Raw genomic sequence first — 16,703 nt, 5'->3', positions numbered from 1 at the left:
TGCGCTTTGAAAAAGAGTAGCGCAATCTGCCATTTACGTTGCCGATAGCATGCCGTTCCGGCGTGAGTTTATATGCTTGCATGTGTCGTTATTTATTACGTCTTGTGCACTAATAAGCTCGTAAATCCTTTCTTCTTTCTCATTTTTCAAACTTATCGTGCGTACCATAGATTAGATTAGGAAGGAAACAGAACAGTTTGTGGTAAATAAGAAAGTTGCAGTGATCCACATATTACAAATTTCAGGATTAGATGCTAGCTAGTTCATATAACTAAACGAAACCAAATGTGGTTGTGCAAAATCTAATTTAAAGTGAAAGGAAGAAGTATGATAAGGAACTCTGAATAGCCATTTTAGCAGCTTAAGCTTGACATGTAGCTGATTATAGCAATCAAAGCAAAGCAAGTCATTTTCTAAATCTAATAGATTTCTCATACAATTTGGTCGTTCCATCAGCTAATCAACATCTGTAGCCATTGATTCTTGTGCAGATTATAGCAATCAAAGAAACTCCTCAATACAAATGCTACTTATTAGATTTTACAAATAACATCAAAGTAACTGAGTAAAACAACAGCAATGCAGTATAGAGTGCCTATACTGAGAAATCGTGATGAGAAATGAACTAAACCGAGACCTGAATCAATAGCCCGATTCCGAACCGTTAAACCAATAGTTCAAATCATTAACCTAATAACCAATTTATCCATTTGGATTGTTGATTTGATCCAAAAGTTATGCAGCCCTAATTCAAACCTGGTATGACGTTGAACACAAATATTGCTAATTTTCTTCTTCTTTGAATTATCAGTTTACTCAAATGTAAGATAGAGATAGCTATATCAGGTAAAGATATGAGGACAAGTTATAGTAAAATAAATACTCTTTTTATTAATAGTAATCACAGGCTCGTAAACCAGCACAATTATTTATTTATTTATTTAAAACAAAGTTCTTAAGTTTAATCAAAAGGAGTAGCAATTAAACAAAGATCATCCTTTCTAATTGCAGTTATTCCATCTGTTTCCGTCATATCAAAATTCTCTAGAGGGCCTTCGTAAGGAGTCCTCCAATCGAAATGATAAAGCAACTGAGCTAAAGGATGTTCTACGTTCAATAAGCCGAATAACCACCCTGGACACATTCTTCTTCCTGCACCAAAGGGGATAAATTCAAAATGATTTCCTCGAAAATCAATTGAACTATTATCAAATCTCTCAGGAATAAAGCTTTCAGGATTATGCCAATATTTAGAATCTCTTCCAATTGCCCATGCATTAATTAGGACTCTGGTCTTGATAGGTATTGTGTATTCTCCGATTCTTGTTTCTTCTCTACATTCCCTTGGTAATAATAAAGGAAATGGAGGATGCAACCTTAGCGTTTCCTTAATCACTAATTTTAAGTACTTCAACTCTTCAAGATCAGTATCCTCAAATATTGTCTTTCCCTTAAGGACTTGTCTAACTTCAAATTGTGCTTTAGCCATTATTCTTGGATTTCTTATCATCTCTGCCAATGCCCAAATAATAATCGCAGATGATGTCTCAGCTCCGGCTATGAACATGTCCTGCATGTAACTAAAAATATTCAGATATACCTAGTTTTTAACATTTCAATATACTACTAAAGAGAGAGAGAAGGAGACACTTTATATGAAACTAAACTTACAAATATAACTGCTTTGATGTTATTATTTGTGATGGGAGTTCCCAGTTCGCCACTTTCCATGACTCGCAGTAGAACATCGACTAAATCTTCCCCTCCATACTCACTATTGCCATTGTTACCATTTGCTCGATTTTTCTGATGTTCATTAATGATATTCTCCAAAATTACATCTGTTTCTTTGTGAACCTTCAATATTTTTGACTTCAATCCATAAATCTGGTGAAGCCATTTTCGAGATGGAAATACATCAGCCAATTCAGTTCCGCCAGCTAATAATGTGATATCCTTTATCAACATTATCAACTTATCTTGACCATTGATTATTTTTCCAAAAGCAGATCTACAAGTTACAGAACCTGTAAACCAAAAAATCTTATCTGTCAAGTTGATCAACGAGTCCGGCATGGAGTTAATGGATGAAATAAGACTTGACATCTCTGCTTGTCGAATTGAATCAAATGATTTGACCATTTTTGTGCTAAGAAGTTCCAGGGTGCACACTTTGCGCATGTTTAGTGATTATACATAATGATTTCTCCGACCATTAATTGAGGCCTAGTAGCAAAATTCAGATCTTGATTTTTCATGATTTCCTTTGCTATATCAGGTGAAGATACAACAACGTGTGATACTTCTCCAAGACGTAAATGAAAGATCGGTCCATATTTTTGCGATAGATCTCTAAAAGTATGATGTGGAAGGCGACCATTCATTAACTGGTGCAAATTCCCAATAAAAGGTAGACTCCATGGCCCTGGAGGCAATTTTTTGTTCAAGGTTTTTGATTGCTTCCATAAAAGAAGGATGAAAGAAAGGAATAACAAGAGTGAAGTGAAGATGAATAGCAACTCCATAAGCTCAATAATTAAGCAAAACAGGATGGATGAGAAATTAGACACTCAATATATAAACAATACTAGAATACATTGATTTATGCCGTACAAATTGTCAACATCATTGGCTGCGATAGCAAAATTCACTTTTATTTAGAACCTTTTGTTCTCCCGTTGATTTATGGTGCAAAATAAGTTAAATTTAGACAAGTTAAAATTAGAGTAATTTCCCTAGTCATTCATGTTTGGAAAATTACCTAATAATATGACTTTTGTTTATTTTAAGACTATAATATCACCAAATTTTGCATATTTTTCTTAAAATATACTTGACACAAAAAAACATATTTCTCTCTATTAATGAATGTCATGTCATATTGTTCTCTTTTTATCTTTTTAAATCAACTCATATGATATACTCGGTAAAAATAATAATTACATAATGCAAAGTGAACATTTTTAAACAAACTCATATTTATTTTCTGTTATTATGATTTACACTAATAAAAAATGTCTATCTCTTAATATACTAAAGTAAAAAACTAAAAATGATAAATAATTAAGAATATTTTTTACTGAATATAACATATGAATTATTTTTAAAAGTTATTTTTTTAATTAAAAAATGAATAATATGACATGACATCTCAATAGGAGAGAGAATAATGTTTTTTTTGTGTCAAATATATTTTGAGAAAAATATGCAAAGTTGGGTAATATTTGTCACGACCCAGACCATCGTGATTGGCACCCACACTAACCCTCCGGTGGGAGAACCATTACTACAACACAAACCAAGCAACTAAACCAAAACTACGACATTTAAGTTACGGAAGCAAGTTAAATACTAAGGAAAGAAATAGAGAGTTCCATAAACTCCAACAAAAGTCTAACAACGAACTAAACAATGCAGAAGAAATAACATAGAACCTGAAAGTCAATATACCAAAACATCTAAAGTTCAACAAGTCTAAACAAGAAGGGATACAACCCCAAACTAATGTACTAATAACTAATAGAAATGTCTAAGTCCGAAAGTGTGGACATAGACGAAAGAAGAACTCATGACAGCCCGAAAGAATTGACTCACCCTTGAATTCGAACGATGATCATTGATCTTCTAAGTGAGGTCTGTCAGTAGCCGCTGGAAGATGCCCTGTACTCAACAAAAATAAGAGTAAGTGCAGTATCAGTACACAACCACAGTGTTCTGGTAGGATCACACAGCTATCCCACTAAGTGTAACATAAGCAAGCCAATACAACAATATAATCACATGCATATATCGAACATATACAATATCATCAACATTTACGAACAACGGACATTTCTTAAGATACACAATTATGACAAGTCATTGGTCCTCTCATGGAACCCAAACCCAAACAATTAGCATATCGGAACGTGGTACCCGTTCCAATGATTATGCCGGAACGTGGCAACCGATCCCATAATTATGCTGAAACGTGGCAACCAATCCAAGTTAGTTATGTCAGAACGTGGCAACCGATCCATTCAATAAACCACAATCACAATCACAAATATATCCTCAAGATCATACAATTAAGTCATGATTTCATGGTAACCATCATTCATTTATCTCATTTACAACAAGTGTGATCAATAATGCAACATTTATATACATACATGTATCATAATGAAACAAGAAGAAACATACATCACATAATCATAGAATCATAACTATTACCTACCTCGAAACAAACTTGAAACCCTAAGAAACTTGATCATTCCCTTTCCAGATTCATTTCGCTTGTTTTTGGTCTACAAACAATCATAATAACACGGGAATCAATAAACAATCACTAATTACCCAGATTACTAACAATTCTAACAACCCTAGATCATACCCATGATCCCAAGTATCCAACTAGGGCTTTTTCCACCATAGAATCTAGATCAAAAACCCTCCCCCATCATTAATAACCCATTATATTACGTTCTACGGATCGAAAAATGAATTCGGGGAGTGAAAAACTTACATTTAGCCTCAAGAATGGTGGAAATTGTTAGGAGTCGCCTAGGATTTGTTCCTTAGCTCTAAAAATTGAAAAGTGCAAAATGAGGTCGTTTAGGGATTTATTTACGACTTTAAGTAGCGTTTGGCTCGCCAAAGCGGCCCTCACCCCGCTACAGCGACAAATCCAGCGCCAAAGCGCCTTGCACGAAATAGTGAGCTATTTTAATAATTCCAAAATCTTCATTTCACAACACAGCTCTAACTCACGACGCTTAGAAAATACCCTTCACATTAAGATCGATTCCGAGAGTCCTACTCGCCCGAATTCAATTCCGTAAAGTCATACGGATTCCTTTACGAGTTATCTAACCACTCGTGTAACCAAAATTATAAATAAATCCCTCGATCATTACCAAATTTCCCTACACCTTAAAGACTCCTATTTCAACCAAATCTGGACTAGGTTGGGAAAATTCAAATACTACAAAAAAGTTTTTCGGTCTCAAATTTTCCCCCGTTGGGCATCTCTATAATGACGGAATCCGGTCGTTACATTATTGTAGTTCTAAAACAAACATAAGTGATATTACTAGGTAATTTCTCAAACATGGTGACTATCTAGGAAAATTACTCTTAAAATTTAGCAGACTCAGTTATTAGGATTTTTTTTATCCATAATTAAATTAGATCCATTAAGGACCATTTCAATCAAGTGGCCATTTTAAGGACCATTGTTATACATTAAGGACTATTTCAATCAAGTGACTATTTTAAAGACCATCGCTATACATTAAGGACCATTTCAATCAAGTAAATTATGTTGAACTTCAAAATAAAACATTACCCATACATTAAAGACCAGCTTAATCCTTTTCTCAATGAACATATATCTACACATTCAATAGGGACCGTTATGATTGATTATTTGTGTGGAAGAGACCACAAAACTGACTTTTATATAGCGCATATCATTTTCTGATTGGTTAATTACACAAATTAAATCAAATTTTGGCAAGTTAAAAATTAAAATAAGTAGCGATTGATAATCAATCATAGTGGTCCCTATTGGAGAAATTTTAACATGATAGAGGTACAACCAACAAAAGGTGGGTGAGACTTCATTAACTTTTTGACACATGAATAAGTGGGTCATTTATCTACTTTAAATCTAGAATGCTAGCAACACTAACAAGAGAGAGAAAATATATTTACACAATAAATTGAGTTGAACATATATAAAAAATGCAAGAGACATTAAAACAAGGTTTACTTCTTCTTTGGTTTAATATTTTGAGACTATATTGAATATGTTATGTAGTTATATGTTGGTTTGACAAATTTATTTTGATATGGTATCTTTTCTATATAATATAATTTGTATTTTCGTTTTCATCACTGTTACTTTTCTACTTTTAATTTTTTTTGATAAAATAAATAGTACTTAAATTTTTTGTGGAATACGTTTAATTTATTTTATTTTTAAAAATATTGTATTTTTTTGTTAATTTTTTTACATAATGATTTATCTAAGTTAAAGATTGCTAAATTTAGAGAGAAAATCAAGATCTGAAAAATTAATTTTTATTTCTTTTCAAGATCGATGTAACTTTTTTTCTAACATCAACAAAAATGCTTAAATAAAAAAAAATACAAATTCAATTTGAACATCAAAATATGTAGTTTTGATTTAGCATCCTTTGATTTTATAAAAATATTAGGAAGAAAATTCAAAATTTAATTTTTCAACAAGTATATATTGTGGATCCACAAGCATTTTTTATTTTATTATTATATATTTAGTGAAATGTATTATTTCTGATGGGATTGATATTAATTATAAAATTTATTTTACTTTTTGTTATTTTTGTTATAGGTTTATAAAAAAAATCTTCAAACTAGCACACAACTACAACAATAATAACATATCCAATGTAATCTCAAAATTAATATAATATTAATAATTAAAAAAGAAAAGCAACTAACGCACGTATAATTTCTCTTGCATTTTTTTGTATTTGTTCAACTCAATTTATTGTGTAAATATATTTTCTCTCTCTTGTTAGTGGTAGCTAGCATTCTAGCTTTAAAGTAGATAAATGACCCACTTCACCCACCTTTTGTTGGTTGTGTAGATAGAGTGCAAGAAACCACAAAATTATTTAGCACGTTTCATTTTTTGTTTGGTTAATTACACAAGTTGAATCAAATTTAAATAAGTTAAAAATAAAAATATGCAACGTCAATTATTTATTTACTAGGATTTTTATTTTATATTCATAACTAAATAAAACAATATTTATCTATATATATTATATTTTATTTTCTTATTTTACCAAACATAGAAAAAAATTACAATTTGTAGTACTTTATCATTATCACGATATACATACGATAAATATATATTTATACACGAGAGTTACATGTATTATTCCAATAACCTAATTATACAAATTTATATATATATATGAGATTTGATTTATGATTCATGTTATTTTTTATGATAATGGTTCTTATTTTGTAAATATACATTAAAAAGAAATCATACGAAAAAAATCATACATAAAAAATTCCTACATGTCTCATTTTTTATGAACTAAATGTAGGCGAGTTAAAATAAGCCGTCAACAAGTGAGATATTACTATTCACGTCTCTTCTTTACAAATCTCATACCGCCTTTGAATCTGACTATTTTGAATTCACACCGTATAGTGAGTGCCTCATTTTAAGGGGCGCTTTGTATCAAGAATTTTTTTATACCTAAAACTTGATCCCTGAATTTTTAATTAAAAAACAATAACTTCATCCACCACGCTATGTTGTATTACTTGATGATAATAGCAATATAGTTTAATTTGTTGACTTTTTCTACAATATCACCATTCATATAAATTATTAACAATATCTTTACAACATATTGACTTTTCCTATTTTTCTTCGTATATATCGTTAAATAAATAGGAGACTGAACGAATATGATTACGCAGAGGCTTGTAAGTTCTAGTCGAATAATATGAAAATATAATTGTAATTATTTAAAATTTATAAAATAATTCAAATTATATTAAATTCAAGATATATTAGTTCAAATAAATATTGTAGATTAATTTAAGAATAATTTACAAAAATGACAATAATTTTAAAGTTATCAAATTGGAATAGTTATAAGTATGATATTTAATGACTATAGTTTATGTGAGAATATAGGCGTATCTAAAATATGGGTAGGTTTTTTTTTAATATATTTCCGCTATTGTAATTGGCTGTCCTTTAATTACGCTATCAAGCTCTCTAACTTCTAATTATTAAATTAACAATACATAATTATCTATTAAAGAGTTTTTGTTTGCTTAGTGAGTGCTTTTATTTTTTTTGTTAATTTAATAAATAAATATTCAGGTATAAAAGTCATTACGAATAAAACATGTAAACATTTGTATGAACTAATGTCCAATTTTATGAGCCAATTAAGAAATATTTTCCATTATAAACAAACAAACTTATATTTTTGATATTTGATGATAATGGCTAAACTAAAACATAAATACTAAGTTAGAAATATAAATACTAAATAAAACAAATAAATACAGTTAACTAACATACAAATGAATACATGGTTTAATATATATACATACAAAAATAATGAATATTAACTAAATATATTTTTTTAAAAAGATATGGATATTAACCAATGAGCAATACAAATGAACACATTGATTTAACTAAATATATACAAAAAAAAAATACATGGATACTATCAATGGGCAATGACTCAGCGAGAAAATATAAATACTAGAGTGTAGTAGCATATTTGCTATTTGATATTTAAATAAATTCATAATAAATAAATAAAATAAAATATACTATAGCTATATGCCTTAAATATGTAGCAAAGTTTGTCATATCATGTAGTTTTTCCTTTAATAGAATTGAGTTAATTATTTAAGTCCGAATAATATAAGTTTGATTAAAGTTTAAATTCATTAATTTGGGTTACAATAGATGAGTCCATTTTGCTAAGCTCAATGTCCTTCTATCCCATAGGCCCAATTTAGTGCCACATATTAAACGACGTGACATACCAAGTCACACAAGAAGCCAATAGGATCATGTCATGTGTCAAAATAACACGACATTCCTATCTCAATCAAAAGCCAATAAAAATATGTCATATGTAAAACCGTGAAAACGGAGTTGTGGGAGAACAATACAAGCGTCGTGCAGCTAGGCGAAACAACCTAGATGGCGAAATACAAATGACGCGTCCTGACCAATAAAATATCGTCATGTTGATTTAAAAATAAGTGGTTACTCCTTAATGATAAGATCAATACTGAAGAGAAATAATAATTCATATAGAATAACGTGTTGTTAACAAATTATAATAAGAACAAATCAAAACACAATTAGTACTAAACATCACACATCTCATCATTAATAATTAGAGAAAAAAATATTTTGGTGATGTAAACTAAAAAAAGTGAAATAATCGAGACATTGTCTTTTCCTAATAAGCAAATTAATGATTAATCCTTAAAATGCTAACAACATTATATCACTAAACTCATAAGAGATGCAACAGCAACAAATCCTCCAAATTTGGATGTCACACTAGCTGTGTTTGCTGCTGGTGGACTTGCAGTGTTGTTAGTGGAACTCGAATCTGAAAAATAAAACGATATTATATTTGTCAGATATATAATAAGAGTCCGTGTGACTTAGCTGATTGAATAAAAATGTTGAAACTATTAATGTGTTAGGTTAACAATACACCTGATTAAATGACCTTAAAGTTTACACTAATATATACATACAAATGTAGAAGTGTCAGAGCAATGTCTAAATGGAATGAATAGAGATAAAATAATAAAATTATTAATCATACGAAGCGTGATATAATTAATTGAAATGTCATAAGTTGTTAAGATATTTACCGTTAGTATCTGAAGAAGTAGCGGGAGATGGAGCTGAAGCTTCACCATGGGCTATATTTATGCACATAAAAAGAAATACTCAGGTTAGTTACAAGAAAATTAATTATTAGACTAATTATCACATGCTCAAAGAATATTTACTGATAAGCTTTTTGAAAATTTCAAATCTATAAGATATATTATCTCACAGGCATATATTAGCAACAAAATCTATTTGATTTTTTTTTAAAAATGGATCTTTTATCCACATTATCTTAAATTGCTAAAAATCTATTGTAATATTCCCTCGGTCCATTTAATTAGTTGTCATGACCCTGACTAAAAATAATTGGTCATTTAAGAAAAATTAAGATAAAAACTAATTATTTTTTCCACCTTTTCCCTTTCTTTTTGACCTTAAGAGAAATCTGCATGTCTTTTGAATGTCGAGAGTAAGCCTACTCATACACTAGATATAAATCGCATTAAGCAAGTCCGATGAGATCATACCTTTTCTAAGCATATGTGTACATAGTTTGAATTAGATGTAATGGATTCAATTGAATTCATAGAATAAGAGGGTACCTTTTTTGCAAAGGGAAAGATCAGGTTTAGCACCACAAGCTTTTGCAAAGTTTAAAGCTTCATCTTGAGTTACATTCATACTTTTCATGACATCAGAATTACCAAATACAGTGCAAAGGCATTGTGCATCATTTGATATCATTTCTTTCAATGGCATACAGCATGTTGCTGGAGGATTTTTCATATGTGCTGCCAATGCTGGTTGACATGGCATTAGTTTTTGCACGCATGGCATCGCAGAAACACTACCACTACCAACACCACTAGCTAAAAACGCAACGATCGTATTTTTATCCAGATGAATTCCATGAGAAAAACCCATCAAAAAACATGTCAAAATCACAACAACACATGATTTGGGATATGCTGCCATGGGTTAATTCTCTTGGAATATCAATATATGTGATATGTGATGATTGATATGATGAGGTTATTGGAAATGTGCATATATATAGGAGGAATGTTAAAATGTAAGGTAACTGCTATTTTCATTTCAAACCGTATTTTCAGGCAGTTACAAAAAACATAATCATTTTTGAATCTATTCTTTGTGCTATCCGTGTGTGTGTCTAGAACATTCCATAATTTTCGTTATTACTGGTGGTGACCAAGTCCCTACATTAAATTACTAAAATTTAGGCAAAATTTTTTTACTTATTAATGTATTTAATTAAACTTGGAAATTTAACACTAATGGTCACAAATTATAATAAGAATACATAACACGTAGTTATGATTAGGAAATAAAAGCTTATATTAAAGACATGTATATTGCATTCATAAATGTAGTGCAAACATTAAGTTTCCTTTAAGATAACTGCAATTTCAAGATAAATAAGACCATGCCAGAAACACGAAAAGAAAATTGTTCCACTAAATATAATGCACAAAGAGGTCGTTTGGTGTGAAAGATTACATAAAATAGTCCAGGGATTAAATTATAGTGCCACTTAATTTACTGTTTGGTTGACATGTCCAGTATAACTTATCCCGGGATAAAACAAGTAAATGACAAAAATATCCTTTTAAACCTTTTTTATACATCACTTTTCACATTCATGAAGGGTACTTTTGTAAAAATAAATTGTCCTTAAAATTTGTGCAAAGCCTATTATTTTGAATACAACAAACCAAACACTCAATTAAAAACATAACTTATCCCATCATAACAAATTCCATCATAACTAATCCCGTCAGAACTTGAATTCAAACCAAACAACTTCCTTGTTTAGTTTAACATTGTAGAAGTTGGTACAACTATCACATCGTTGCTGCTTGCTACAAGATGTAGTTTTCAGGGTACGGATTCATATGATGCCAGTATTTTCGATAAGAGTATAATTATATAAACGAAAAATCACTAAAATAGCAACAGATATCAAATCTGAACCTGTAACTTAAGAATTATAATGAGTTAAGTGCTGAAAACTACAGAGGCTGAACCCATCAAGTTAAAATCCTGGATCCACTTTAGGTTTGTTTCTTCCTGAAAGAGCCATTATGATGAAAATGTTGCAGCATTGGTAACGCAAACCGCCTTTCATCAAGGGAAACTGTTTCTGCTAATCTCATATCAAGAGAATGCTATTATGAGCTAGAATGGAGCAAAAACCCAACGATTATCTGCCAAGCATAACTCGGTTTACAACATCAACAGGCAAGGCATAAGCAGGATCTATCGGCTTTATTCCTGGATATTCAAGAAGTGAAAGTCCTGGGTTGCAGAAGAAAATCAAAGGAATAAGTTTAAACACTTGGGTCGTTAAAGGTCAATCTAAATTGTCATCAACAATAGAAAAACAACTGCAGTAGAGCTTAGAAAATGTTTCCAGGAATATCCTTCAAAATTTGCTTCTAGTTTCATACTTGATATAGTTTAATCACTTCAACACACAGCATATTAAAAAGGCTAAGAGAGATCATATTTGATAGCTACACCAATGGAGACAACACAATTCAGATGATAGATCCTTTTCAACAGCAATATGGACAGTCATATCATCGTAAGAAAAATACACATTCGCTATTTCACAATACAAAAATGTCATATGTCCCTTACCAGCGACTCCAAAGTAAGTATGGAAGACATCAACTGCATCATCTGGCCTATCTGAAATTCCACCATTCTCCTTGTCCTACATTGTGAAAGGAATATAACTCAGGCTTTACAAAAATGTTGGACAACTACACAAAGATTTAGTATTCAATGCCAAGCTTCAAGTGAAGGGAGTTGTTATATTCGAATGTAACCTGACAGTCCAAAATAAATTTTACAAGCTTTCCCTTGTCAATCCAATGAACCCTGTCAATCATAATTAAGCTGGAGAGAACCCACCAAGAGTAGCAGACCTGAGAAGCAACAACATGACCCTCAGTAAAACTCAAAACTGACCTGTCAATAAAAAATTCAATGTAGCAAGAGTAACAAACATCAGGAAGCTTCTCTGGGCGCCCATTTAGACCCCCAGATTTGACTTGTCTTTCACATAACCACCAACCAAGGAGGTCCTTATCAACATGATGTAGAGACCCTGTAATTGCGAGAGCTGCCACGCAACAGAAAACTGCAATGGTAGCATAGTCGAAATTGCTTTCAGTAACGCAGCAATACACAACTCAAATAAGAAGAAGACTGCTGGAAATATGGATGCTAAGTGGAACAAACAGGTTGAAAACCAACAAAGGGCCAACGCTAAGTATATCAACGCTCTCATTTGTCATTCAGTTAGAAGCCATTAGTAGTATGATAAAATGCATGTTTTTTATATGTGACATACTTTGCCCCGCATGAGATTCTGCTCCCGGTGTGCATCCAAATCCACCATCTACATTCTTGCAACTTAAGATATATTTCACTGCTTTTCCAACATCAACCTTATCTAACCGGTGCAGCAATGCGAGTGAAAGGATCGCAATGTAAGAGAACCTACACAGTATATTTAGGTCATCATATTTTCAATTCCCAAAAGAAGGATATTACGTTCCAAAAGAAAAACACATGTATATTACCTTTTCTTTTTTGACGAAAAAAGATATATGGCTTAATCCTTGGCATTATAAGTAAATTTTAAAACGAGAAACCAAATAAAGGATCCGAAATTTATAATAGCAAACAAAGTAAGAAGCAGCTACCGTGTATCAACTTCACCCCATATATCACCAGAAAATGATCCATCTTCATTTTGCAGACCTGCAATATCTAGCTGAAATGTTAAGTCCACCACTTCGTCACACCCAAATTTCTTAATAGTACTTCCAATTGCCAATGTCGAGAATATCACTGTTGTGATGAGTACTCTTGATGTTAACTTAACCACATGTTTTGGTTTTGTGAGGTTAACATTGCACACTCTCTAAATGCTAGCATTGCAGCAAAGTTCACGGATGTAATACATAGATCGAAAGGATATGTACACAGAACCTCAAAAACAATTGTAAATGTGACATGAAGTAGGATACAATTTGACACCTTATCAATGTCAAAGACATGTATTTTATCAAATAACGCCAAGACTTGAATAGCACTAAGTGTATACAGAACATGCGGATCATGTCCAATATTACCACCAAATCCACCTGCATATTATACAAATAGAGAAGTAAGCCTACATACAGATCAAGTAGATCAAAACATGGAAGTAACTACCTCTCAAGGAAAAAAGAAAAGAGAAAAGCAACATCCATTACAAAAGCAGTGGGTACAGTATAGCAGCAGCATTTGGAAATACAGACAAAAAAATCATTGTGAGAAAGCAAGAACGAAGTGCGAGACACAAACCAGATTCATGTTGGCACTGCATGACCCATGAAATAACTTCATCTTGCTCCACAGCAGAAAGCTTGCCCATGATATCCAGAGTTGTCAATCCCCAGTATGCCCCATTTAATCTCAAATGCTCCATCACCACAGATTCAAAATCATCTTTCCTCTGAAGGTATACAGGAACGTATTAGAGAAAGCAAATGATAGAGTAACATGAGAAGTGCCTTAGTGGGTGGCGGAAAAGAAAGGAACTCCATCAAGTACTTAAATTCCATGAATAATACGTACAAAGGAATCATCTCACAACCGTGAGAATATGAGGAGAATATACGGGGCATTTGCACAAAGTCACATTTCTTCTGTTTGACGTAAGATGAAACCAGAACAACAGAAATGCTAGTCTTAATATACCCACTAAAACAAGAATATATTACAGGTGAAATGCCACCGTTTTCAGGTATCAAGGGTGTCGTTAACTGTGAGGGATTAAATCTTGAGGATCAATCCCACAGTCAATCATATCAGAAAGTTCCAAGCTATACCAGACCAAAAGGGGGAATCCAGAGCCATTCCAAACAACTCCATGGTCAACTTCTTTAAGGCTGGATATGATATCCTTCCAAATATGACAACCATAATTTTGAACTTGACAATTGAGACAATCCAAACACTGGAAGTTCCTAAAATACTAGTCTGGAGTACTCTAACACAAATGATACTAGGATGCTTAAGAAGGATCCATCATACTTAAGCAAGTAGAGCAGAATATAATAGCTAATGCCTACAAACCATTCTATGTTTCCTTCACAACTGTCTTACAATCATCCCGATGTACTTTCCTAGTTTCACAAGTATCTCCCTACAGGAAAACCCTATTTAACCTGTTCAAAGTATTAAACACTTTGAAAGGAGCCTAGTTGTTTGGTTAGAATACACAGCTATATGAGCGACAAATTGGATCAGGGTGGAACAACCACCTAAGCTCAGATTTATACATATCAAATCAGAGAGGCAAAGGAAAATTAGTAGACATGAAACAAATGGGTACCTTCTCAACTGTTATAATGTACTTAACATGCTTCCCCACCAGCAGCTCCCCCATCCTGCAGTCATAATGGCTCAGAACTCAAAATTATCAAAGGAGAGAAAAGAATAAATATCCTATTTTCATCCCTATAACACAGCCCTCCCAAAACCAAACTTCTGCAGTATCTTCGAACCAAGTCGATAGATAATATAGCAAATCGCCAAGTAATTTTCACTTAGATTGCGATTTTGAAGACTACAGTGAAGAGATTTTTACAAAAATCAGCATGCAACTGAATAATAATTGATACAAACAGTTGATCAAAAGAATTAAGAAGAACAAAAAACTGGAATGGAGAATTTTGACAGAGAAATCACCTGTTACAAATTGGATTCGACGAGTTTGGGGTGACTTGAACGTGAAAGACAGAAAGAGAAGAAGAGACTTCTTTTGATGTTTTCGCGATCAGTCCCTAATCTTTTGAGTGAGGAAACTAACGCACCATATTTGTGCAACTTTTGAACAGTTTTGGTCTTTTTAATTTGTTAAAATTTAATAAATATTTTTGTATTTTTATAAAATATTTAATAAATTATACTACAACTGTTGATTTGACAGAATCGTAAAATAAAAATAAAATTAACTGGAAATAGCATGAGAGTGTCGAAACTAAAATATTTTCAGTTGTCCAATATATTTTGCCTAATTTTTGCACTAACTTGTTTTGTTGGTTTCATATAAAGTTCAAAGATGATCATTTGATGAAAAGGAGTGAATTGAGAAAAATTGGAGTTGATTTAAAGGAAGAACAACATATAAAATTTGTTGATCATTATGTTCGTGGCCAAAAACTTGAAGGCAATTGCTGAAAGTTTGTGGCCACGAACTTGAAGAAAATGAGTTTCTACCTCACTCCACAAACCCAACAGCTGAAGCACGAGTTCATGCCAACAAAGCCTGCTCATGGCCACGAACTCGTGCTTCAACCAACCAAACTATAGTAAGATGAGCTATTCAAATATATCTGCTTAGATTCATCAAAAGAAACTTTCAGGAACCAGGAAACTACACAAGTCTCCTTCAATCAAGTTGCATCAGATGAATTTTTTACAACAGTTACTTAGTAAACACTACACCTTTTGTTTCTACAAAGCAAATGCATTTGATTCACAATCAAGTTAGCCTGCATATTGGGCGAACTTCTTTTCCAGGGAATTCTTGTCAGTACTCACAACCTTGTCAACCTCCTTGCCATCTTTTATGAAAAAGAAAGATGGAACGAAACTTACATTCCATCTTGAAGCCACGTCTCTCGCCTCATCAACATCAGCCTTCAAAAATGCAACTTTTGGATACTTTCTGGGTAGGTTTGTATAAAATGGAGAGATATAACGACAAGGGCCACACCATGTTGCAGTAAAGTAAAGGATAGCTAGACATGATGCTTCTGAAGCAGCATTTAACTTCGTCTCTAGTTCGTTCACAGAATGGATATCAACAATTTTTCCTGTTTACAATAAACTAGTTACTAATTTATTGCATAAATATGTAGACTTGTCCCTCTCAAATGAAAGCCACACTACTTTGAGCATAAAACACACTTTTATTCATCTTATTGTTAATGAGTAGTGAATTCAAAAAACGAAGATCATACCATCATTCAAATCAGAAGCAGAGTCAGGATCCTGCATCATATTTTGAAAAAAGAGTAACTCATTAATCTATAAACAGAGTAATAAAGGCCAACTCAATAATCCAGATTTATTCCCTAGTTATTTTTTGCCACTTGACTTAAAAGCATGGATTAAAATGTAAAGATCAAAGAATCCCATTGTTAACAGTGAGTAGCAAATTGCGTAAACAAATGTCATACATTTTTTTTCTCCTCCTGAATCAGTAAAGAGAAAGCCTGTGCCATGGAAGGGAGTGGATTCA

The 16,703-nt window shown here is 32.2% G+C and overlaps 2 protein-coding genes and 1 pseudogene across 3 annotated transcripts; all 3 read right to left on the bottom strand.

The window, feature by feature from the left end:
* Window positions 1–961: 961 nt before the first annotated feature.
* On the bottom strand, window positions 962–2,525 carry LOC125832652 (premnaspirodiene oxygenase-like; annotated as a pseudogene).
* A 6,421-nt stretch (window positions 2,526–8,946) lies between these two features.
* Window positions 8,947–10,351, bottom strand: LOC125832649 (non-specific lipid transfer protein GPI-anchored 3). Its single transcript, XM_049511851.1, has 3 exons — window positions 9,979–10,351; window positions 9,415–9,465; window positions 8,947–9,143 (listed from the first exon to the last, which is right to left on the bottom strand). Exons 1-3 carry the CDS (start codon window positions 10,349–10,351, stop codon window positions 9,031–9,033), a joined length of 537 nt encoding a protein of 178 aa, XP_049367808.1. The 3' UTR covers window positions 8,947–9,030.
* Window positions 10,352–11,178: 827 nt separating this feature from the next.
* Window positions 11,179–15,167, bottom strand: LOC125832648 (geranylgeranyl transferase type-2 subunit beta 1-like). Of its 2 annotated transcripts, XM_049511849.1 has the most exons (10): window positions 15,146–15,167; window positions 14,790–14,844; window positions 13,757–13,907; window positions 13,438–13,554; window positions 13,111–13,177; window positions 12,756–12,904; window positions 12,409–12,542; window positions 12,229–12,327; window positions 12,038–12,113; window positions 11,179–11,692 (listed from the first exon to the last, which is right to left on the bottom strand). In XM_049511849.1, exons 2-10 carry the CDS (start codon window positions 14,841–14,843, stop codon window positions 11,598–11,600), a joined length of 942 nt encoding a protein of 313 aa, XP_049367806.1. In that variant the 5' UTR covers window position 14,844; window positions 15,146–15,167; the 3' UTR covers window positions 11,179–11,597. The 2 variants fall into 2 exon arrangements, with proteins under 2 accessions (XP_049367806.1, XP_049367807.1); XM_049511850.1 differs by lacking the exons at window positions 14,790–14,844; window positions 15,146–15,167 and having other exon boundaries at window positions 13,111–13,181; window positions 13,757–13,886.
* Window positions 15,168–16,703: the final 1,536 nt, after the last annotated feature.

Source organism: Solanum verrucosum, unplaced genomic scaffold (genome assembly GCF_900185275.1).
Source record: "Solanum verrucosum unplaced genomic scaffold, falcon-dt-bn FXZP01000009.1, whole genome shotgun sequence".
Taxonomy (NCBI): domain Eukaryota; kingdom Viridiplantae; phylum Streptophyta; class Magnoliopsida; order Solanales; family Solanaceae; genus Solanum; species Solanum verrucosum.
Note: the sequence above shows the minus strand (reverse complement) of the source record. Positions and strands in the feature narration are given on the sequence as shown.

Excerpts from the sequence above, each read along its gene's own strand:
- LOC125832649 (XM_049511851.1), bottom strand. The coding sequence starts at position 10,351 with ATGGCAGCATATCCCAAATCATGTGTTGTTGTGATTTTGACATGTTTT. Across the intron at positions 9,466-9,978 it reads TCTTTCCCTTTGCAAAAAAG|CCCATGGTGAAGCTTCAGCT; the intron begins GTACCCTCTTAT and ends GCATAAATATAG. Across the intron at positions 9,144-9,414 it reads TACTTCTTCAGATACTAACG|ATTCGAGTTCCACTAACAAC; the intron begins GTAAATATCTTA and ends TTTATTTTTCAG.
- LOC125832648 (XM_049511849.1), bottom strand. The coding sequence starts at position 14,843 with ATGGGGGAGCTGCTGGTGGGGAAGCATGTTAAGTACATTATAACAGTT. Across the intron at positions 12,905-13,110 it reads TGGGGTGAAGTTGATACACG|GTTCTCTTACATTGCGATCC; the intron begins GTAGCTGCTTCT and ends TATACTGTGTAG. Across the intron at positions 12,543-12,755 it reads AGAATCTCATGCGGGGCAAA|TTTTCTGTTGCGTGGCAGCT; the intron begins GTATGTCACATA and ends CTACCATTGCAG.